General features: G+C 32.6%; 1 protein-coding gene across 1 annotated transcript; it reads right to left on the reverse strand.

The window, feature by feature from the left end:
- Positions 1 to 2,611: 2,611 nt before the first annotated feature.
- Positions 2,612 to 6,000, reverse strand: LOC126743413 (uncharacterized). The gene is made up of 4 exons (XM_050450502.1): positions 5,668 to 6,000; positions 3,643 to 3,814; positions 3,210 to 3,341; positions 2,612 to 2,930 (listed from the first exon to the last, which is right to left on the reverse strand). Exons 1-4 carry the CDS (start codon positions 5,784 to 5,786, stop codon positions 2,706 to 2,708), a joined length of 648 nt encoding a protein of 215 aa, XP_050306459.1. The 5' UTR covers positions 5,787 to 6,000; the 3' UTR covers positions 2,612 to 2,705.
- Between the last annotated feature and the right edge of the window lie 2,853 nt (positions 6,001 to 8,853).

Here is an 8,853-nt window from a genome sequence, read left to right on the forward strand (position 1 = left end):
AACGTTTTTTTTCATGCATACCAATATTTCTTATGTCTGTAAGAAAAAAACTAAATATGAAATTACAGATCTTTTTTCCATTGCTTTGACAATGGCGAAAAAACATTAGACCACTTTACTCGGTAAAATAAAAACAAAAATTTTAATAATTGAATTCCGTGTACATTGCCGTTTCTTGTGTACTGCTCTTACCGTTTATATTTTGTGTTAGTGGTTTTCAGTACGAATCTTTAGTTCGATCAATTGTATCAGTCTTTAATGGTGCGTATTTCATTTGTTTGATTATTTTGTGCGGAAAATTGACCCATGTTTTCGAAAGCAATGACGTAATACTTAGATTAGAAGATTTAAAAAAATTAATTTTGTGTACAGACGAGGTCAAATTTATACTACGAGATAAAGTGCAAAATTTCCACAACAATCATGTTATTGGGCAGTAGAAATTTCTAATGCTGTAAAAAGATCTAATTTTCTTTTTCTTCGACACCATTAACGCATTCAAAATTGTTGTGATTTAATTCGTGGATACCAGGATATTATTTTCGAAGCTTATAAACAATCGTGGATTCGCCAAGCAAGATTGTGCGTGAATCGAACAAATGGGGACAATTTTAAATAATTTTTGTAAAAACGATAAACTTTTAACTTTAAAAATAGTTTGGAGTAATGTGAAGTAACTATCTTATTATGCAACTTTTGTGCAAGGTGATTTTTGGTATATCAACGCCCTTTGGCGGAGTCCTACAAGCAGTTAAAATAACTGACTCAACTTTAAAAACATGTATATAGCGATGGTTACGGAACACGCCGTCTGAGAAAGACTGGAGCATTAATTAGAATACGGGAATTATAACACAGTCCCTTAAAACACATTGTAGAAAACTTGAAACATATCATAGAACTTATAAAATAATGGGATAATAAAATAATATGTTGAGACAATAAACGTATTATATGTATTATATATGCCTGACAAGCTATATCCTATCGTTGAAGCCATTTTTCAATTTTTAAAGTGTGTAAACTGGAAACACCACAATGAGGTGCGTCAAGCTTTACATCTGATGGATATTTGTGTGCCCATGGACGTGGAAGATGCCTTGGAGCTTCTTAGTCCAAATTCAATCACCCGGCAGTGCGTAGATATGCGATAATAAGACTACAACAGGCGCCAGACGATGAAATTCTACTGTACCTTTTGCAGTTGGTTCAAGTGTTGAAATATGAGAATTTTTCCGCGATTCAAGAAGGTATAAAGGTGAGACGGAGAATAAAGATCAGTTTAAACAGTCAGTTATCAGATCAGTTAAAATTTTGTTTTGTTTGTGTTTTTTTTAGTGTGCGCAATACATGAACTATTATTTTTTTCTACAACTTCACCAAGAGTTCTGCTGCTAATTCTTTTATTTTCTTTAACATGAAGTAGCATTTCAAAATCTACATTATTTTTTCCAGCTCTGCCATCATTATTATTTTGTTCTGAGCATTTGCATTTACTATTAGTGTAGTCTTAGTCTTAAAGTTATTAATATTGTGCAGTATTGTTTTACTTGAAAATGCCTATCAGGGAAATTCACTGAGAACATTTCGAAAACTATTCCCCATGTATATTTTCTCTTCCTTAGTGTAATAATTATTCATACTGACTACTAAATAAATAAATAGATGACAACCCTTTGATAATTCCACTGGTGGTTTTATATTTTAGTTTTTTTCAAAAGTTCTAAATCGCTTATTAGAAAGTAATGAAATTTGGTATGGTGGCTTATCTTTAAAAACTCAGTTTTTCTGTAAAATATACAGGGAGACAATATTTGAAAGTCATTTATATGGGATTTCCTATGGCCAGCTTGGCGATGCACCACCCGGTATAATTAAACCTTTAATTATAATTACCCAAGGCAAAAACCAACGTTAGTGGCTTTTTAAGGCCTGATGATGCTCTGAATAGAGCGAAACACGTGTAGCTTTAAGTAAATGTTGTGAGACCGTGACTTTGTGTTTTTCATTGTTTTTCGTCTGTTGTATACGTCGGTCTCTTTGTGAAAAAATGGATGAGATTTTCTTATTTGAAAATGCTAGTCAAGCTCAGCTCATTCGCCACTATCTGAAGAATCTTATTGCACGGAGGAATCTGCTGTTAAAAATATGGTTTCTTCAACAATGCTTAGGTTTTTGCCAACGTTAGTGGCTTTTTAAGGCCTGATGATGCTCTGAATAGAGCGAAACACGTGTAGCTTTAAGTAAATGTTGTGAGACCGTGACTTTGTGTTTTTCATTGTTTTTCGTCTGTTGTATACGTCGGTCTCTTTGTGAAAAAATGGATGAGATTTTCTTACTTGTTTTACAAATTGAACGAACAAAAAGAACCAAAAAAGTGAAAAACCACTAATAAATTAGTATATTTTCTGATTAAACGATTTTATATTTTCTTCACTCTTATTGAGTTTATTATCTTATTATTAGTTTGTTTAATTACCTAAATTTCGTTCTTTTAATTTCAAAGTTTTTAATTCTTCTAAAACTTATCTCCAAACATTCCAGAAACCACACAACTGAAGGAAGGTTTAAGTTATTGGTCACTCGTAATAATGTCTTAAAAATCGATATCTATAACAGTAACTAGAAGTATTTTATTTGTTCAACTATATAACTCAAAAGAAAACGTCTTCATAATTATCCGTTTTCCAGCGTCATTTATCCTGTTATTCATCAAAAGAGCTCGAGTCATATCGCGCTAGTTCTGCCGATATAGTAAACAGGTTTTTCGCTTCATAATAAGTAACAACAGATGCCAAAAATGCTTGTCCTATCATAAAATACATTGATTTGGTCTGAATTTTCGTAAACATCTTGCGAAAAATATTGAATACTTCTTTGGGTTTTTCATGGAGGTATGGCAAATTGAATGTGCCATATCTCATCGCTACCTGAAATTAGACAGAAAAATTCGTTGGATGATATATTTATAAAAGTTTTAAAACAAATTAAAAAAAAAAAATTAGAAAAACGTATCAACGCGTAAGGAACGAAAACCTATTTTCAATTGATTTAAATATAAATAAATATATATAATTTAAGAATTTCAAATAAATTTAAAAATATTGACCAATTGTAAAGATAGGCCCTATGTTACTACACTATTAATCCAATACCAAAATATCAGATATACAAGTAAAATGTTGCTTTGAAATACCACCAATACTTACTGCTGCGCAGCCCATAGGGCCAATTATTATAGGAAAAATAGTAGAAAACCCAACTTGGAGAATAGCAGCTCTTGTTTGCAAGCACAGCGGACATTGGTCAGATTTTAAGAGTATGATATCCTTAAGGACTAGCTAAAAAAAATTAATTATACATACATATTCAGAGTGTCACAAATTATAACAACTTAATTAGGAAAACAAACGGACATTACAAGAAGAATATAATAATATGGGTTTATAATGTTTATATAAATTACACTAACAGGACTATTATTATAAAAAAAATTGGTAAATTCAAATAAAAGAATAACATTTCAAATAAAATTAAAAGATGCATTGTAACATATCGAAACAAACAATAGATAGTTTGAAAATAATATTTCTAGGTACTACACATATTTTTACCCAGAAAATCTTACTAAGGCAAACTTACTTCAGTATGTAATACTGCCGTCAGGGTGGCTGGCACTACTGATATTGGCAAGTATGTAGACAATCTACCAAGATGTCCAAGCATAAATTTTTTTCTAAAATAATTATTATAAAATATGCCACTTAGCAGTGCTGTGGTTCCCAAAATATAAGGTCCATATCTCAAGGCTAGTCTGAAAGGAAATAAATCAAAAATTGGTACATTTTTAATACCATAATTAAGTAAATAGTAGGTTAAGTATAATAAACTTGTTTAGGCAACTGTACTGTAGGTTTACTATATAAAAAAACAGTTAAAAGATGAACAACTCACTTGAAAACTAATCATTAGCCAAACTTTAAGACCATTTCTGAGAAAAACAGAACCACAATTACTGCAAAAAGCAAGAGTTAAACTAATCAACATTAGAATGTACACATTTATAGCTCAGGAGGGACTATATGTTATTAAGTTTTGTGCAAAATTGGAGGTAAAACAGTAAAATACAAAAACATTAAAATCTATTCACCATGTAGATAGTAATGATAGTAATCTCAAAAGCGAAAGCTCATTACTATGAGGATAAATTTCTCATAGAACAAGTGAAAACCATACAATATCAGCAGGAGTTTTAACTTTATAAAGTAGCAGATTGTGGGCTCACATGCATAAGATTGGCCTGGTAAAAAAAATCAAGATGAAAAAGAGCGTAGATGGAGAAGGATGAAAAGGATAAGGTAGGCCATAGAAGTTGCCTCCCTCTATAAGGAAGGAATTAAACACTTTCCCAGGTCAGAACTCTAAAGAAATCACATTTGCTTGGGGATATCTAACTAGGGGTGAGACACCGATCATTGAGTCTCTCTAGAAGGCTACTTACTTTAAACCTAACCCTACAAATAACTTAAGAATTTTTCATTCAAACCAATGCACTAACACCTTAGGATTAAAGAGGGTTCTAAGTCAGATTAAACTGTCTTAGTGAGACAAATAAGTTGCCAATGCTTTAGATTACATTACGCTTTTTTTATGGCATTAATATAAATCAGCAGTGGCAGAGTATTTATATGATTGTGGCAAAAAACGGGCAGCAATAATTATAAGAGAAACAATTTTTTCCAATTTTATGAACACAACTTTATACTTATTATCCTGTCTAGTCATGATAGGCCCTGTTCATATAGTTTCAGATTATTCTTGTATGCATATGGAAAGAAATTTACCAATATTTGTGTGGACAAAAGTTTAATAAACATTTTCACCTTTCCTTGTTGACCAATGCAAATTTTAAAGAACACAAGGAGACTGAAGGAAGTTTTCTATTCTACTAAAAGATACTTTAACAAAGTATCTGAAAATGTAAAAAATTCTTTTTTATAAACACTGTCTCAGATACAAAAGGTCATGACTCTTATTGTGGGTTAGTGTGCGATATCAATCATAAGCATTTTAGTTATTAAGTTTAAAATTTTTATTTTTATATTGTTATTTAAACATATTTATTTTCTATTATTTTATCCCAGTGTGGCATCTGCACTTTTTAAAGTACAATTTTGGGAACTTGTTCTATTTTTAACTGTGATTGGCTAAAATCATCCCATATGAAAATAGAGTCTTGAACAAATTTGTGACAGTTATAAAATCTTTAAAAATAATTAAAGTAGTAAAATCTGTGTTTGTTATCTACTAGAAAACAATATGTAAAAATATTTAAGTGAAAATGGCAATTAGGTACATCTTTGTCTATGATATAGTTTTCATTTAATTTTATCAGTATTGTTTATCACATTATATTATAGCAACAATTATATTATAAATATAATTGTAAAGTCTTTTATATATCAGATGATATATATGTAAAATGAAAAATCTTTTTGATGCTATAATAATGTGCTATTACACCAATGAAACTAAGTTTTAGTATGAACTGTTAAGGGTATATGCTTGGGGGTATGTTTATGGAATATTTTCATTAAATAATTAAAAAATACATAACCCAAACCGGCTATACAAATGCAATTGTTATATTTTAAGCAAGTAACTTACACATCAGATGTTTTGTGCCATTGTTTAACAATGTCCATTTGGTATTTTAATGCATCTTGTGGGCTGAGAACAACTGCATCTTCAGGGAGTTCTTTGGTTTTTGACTTAAGAAGGGCCATCCTAAGTATATGGCTAGAAAGTTTTTAAAATAAAATTAAAATTGTGTATATGATAGATATGAAAACTTCATATCAAAACTCTTTATAAGTAGTAGTAGATAATATCGACTGTTTTACATTTAAGTACTATATTATGCTATATCACAAACGCTATTCACATACAAATATTCAAAATAAAATAAGCATATCTATAACTATAAATCCTAACCTAACCTCAATCTCGGGATCTAAAATATTGGTAGTGCTTCCCGTCCGTCAAGCGAACAATGGGCAAAATCGATATCCACAGAAAATTAGTAGCGAACCAGCAAGGACACTGGATATATTATAGAGGTGTAGTCTACTTGCAAACTACTAAACTTTATAGATCAAACCAAGTCGAATACATCTATAGTGTTAGTTTCTTGGATCAAACGAACTTACCTGTGAAGTTCGATCCAAATTATATAAAACTTCCTCGTCTAAAGAGACCATAGCATAAGAATATTATGTAAAGTAAAAGCGAAGCTTTTATCAGATTCTTACATTATATAGACATTATTAATTGAATAAGATATTAAATCAGCAATTAGCCAATAGTATAAACGATTATTAATACAAAATTAAGTAAATTTAGCAGTGGCAGGACTCCAATAGGCCTTCATTGCTAAATAGGGAGACCAGTTGGTAAACAGGTACATCCAGAATGAACAACGGCGCTATTGCAGGGTTCTATAGTGGAATGCTCCACATGCCAGAAGAGCAGACTCGCAGGGCGAGTACGCTACTATCTTCCAAGCTGACCGCTTTATTGAAATGCAGAGAGAAAATCCTAAATGGTATGACATAAGAGTATTACGGCCAAAAAGGTAAGCTCATACTGGAGTAGATATAAAGGACCTGGAGGAACTGGTGAAGGTAAGCTGCAGGTTTCAGTTTGTCTGGGTGCCTGGCCACTCAGGCTATGTAGAAAACGAGGAAACGGACTTTCTCACTAGACTGGGACTGGCAAATCTGTAGGTGTTGCATTGATGAAGAGTCTGCTGGGCAAGTGGACCCTCTAGAGATGGACAGAAGCACAATTATAATCTTGCATGGAATTTGCTTACAAAGCGTTACGAAAACGTAAAGTATTAACAATAAAAAATCACGTTAAAGCAATTTTCGATCTACCTACTGTCTCTAAAGAAAGGTATACCCATAGAGATCTATTGGACGATTTCCAGAAACAGTCTCGGTGAAATATTGGAAAAATATTGGATTGTTCAGGACTGCCGGACTATTCGCAGTATTTTAAAAAACTGTATAACGCGCTTTCGAGTGAATCCAAAGGGGATGATTCAAAAAATGGGTAACTTACCTTCTGACCGTGTCATTCAATAACGTCCATTTTATGTTACTGGTGTAGACTTTGCGGGTCCTTTTCTTATCAAAGATAGGAAATTGCGCAATCGTTCAAAAATCAATGCTGTCTATTTATTTGCCTCTGACTTACCTCTGTCTATTTATTTGCTTCACAACTAAGGCCGTACATTAAGGCAGTGGGTGATCTAAGCAGTATGCTTTTCTTAATGCTCTAAAGCGTTTTGTATTGCGCCGAGGTCTATGTAAAATTATTTACATTCAAACAAATATCAACAAATTTTACAGGTGCTGAATAAAACCAATAATTAATTCAATCCCTGAATTTGTCCAATTACCTGACATATCAATTTTTTTACTAAAGAATTCGATAAAATGTAATCTTATTCCAGCTCGAGCCCCCCATCATGGTGGACTCTGGGAGGCTGCTATTAAGCGTGTTAAATATCATATAATTCCCGTGATTGGTAAAAGTCATTTACCTTTTGAAAAACTTACTACACTATTTAGTCAAGTAGAAGATTTTTTACATTAGATTTTTCGTGTCTTACTCCTGGTCACTTTATAATGTTACATCCATTACTTACCATTTCTGAGAACGACCTTACCGACTTACATCCAAATCGACTCCAAATCGAATCAGCTCCAAGAGCTCCAACAAATGTTCCAAATTTTTTGGAAAAAATGGTCTACCTACTTGGTCTTCAGCAGCGGTCTAAGTGGCAACAAGATTCCGCAATTACTCTGAAGAATGTTTCCATGGTCATAGTGATAGACGACAATCTGCCTCCACTCTACTGGCGCCTAGGACGAGTGGTACATGCTCTTACAGGGGATGATGGACTAAGAGTGGCAACTGTTCGTAGTGCTACTGGTGACATAAAACGTGCTGTGCAGAAACTGTGTTTATTACTAATAACTTTAAAGACTTTAGCTTTCAAGGGCCGGCGGTAAGTTAAAGACTCATATTATTTCGCCACATATAGCCTGGCACTCCTTAAAAGAAACACTTAGCAACCGCGCGCTCCTCCTCTCACAAGTGTACTCTGCGCACTAGTTTTTGGTAGAAATCTAACAGAAAGCTAACATCTAATAAAATATCAAACTTGTCGTTTTGGTGCTTCAAAATAGGTCTTAGGTGTACACCGAAAAAAACTAAATTTAATCTACCCTGTTTGAAAAGCATCAAATTCGCGTATCAAATTTTAACGCGCCGCCATTTACACAAAAAAAATAGTCCTCGTGACGTCATTTGATCCAAGTGTTAAATATTTGGTACACGCGTTGTAAACGTAGTTAATAAAAAAAAAATAGTTCGTGACAGGTCACACGTCAAACGTCATCGTCATCAACTTCATTTTTGGGTATGGTAGCCATATGCACAAGCAGTCCAGGTATATTTATTAAGTTTGTGGGCTTATATCAGAATCCTATGTCGGCCATCTTGCTTGGCAAAATTAACAGAAATGACGTTCGTCACATTAACTGATGGAACATCATTTGTTATCATTTGAGTTTGTTTTTGAATGTATGCCGTAAGTGTAGGTTGAATTTGTTTTAAGTATGCTATTTTAATTTAATTACTCTTTTTTCCCTAAAAAGTGTCTCTTTTAATACCGGTAGTAATGTTTTAACTGATTTGCAGCAATTCCAGGTTTCCGGTAAGAAAATGTGATATTGTAATATTATTTATTACTGTTATCGTTTTGTATTGCAGTTTTTAATA

Source organism: Anthonomus grandis, chromosome 12 (assembly GCF_022605725.1).
Source record: "Anthonomus grandis grandis chromosome 12, icAntGran1.3, whole genome shotgun sequence".
NCBI classification, from domain to species: Eukaryota; Metazoa; Arthropoda; class Insecta; order Coleoptera; family Curculionidae; genus Anthonomus; species Anthonomus grandis.

What these genes read in the sequence shown, in the direction of transcription:
- LOC126743413 (XM_050450502.1), bottom strand. Translation starts at nt 5,786, where the DNA reads ATGGCCCTTCTTAAGTCAAAAACCAAAGAACTCCCTGAAGATGCAGTT. An exon ending in TGGCACAAAACATCTGATGT is followed by an intron (nt 3,815 to 5,667) that starts GTAAGTTACTTG and finishes ATTTCCTTTCAG; the next exon opens with ACTAGCCTTGAGATATGGAC. An exon ending in CGGCAGTATTACATACTGAA is followed by an intron (nt 3,342 to 3,642) that starts GTAAGTTTGCCT and finishes AATTTTTTTTAG; the next exon opens with CTAGTCCTTAAGGATATCAT.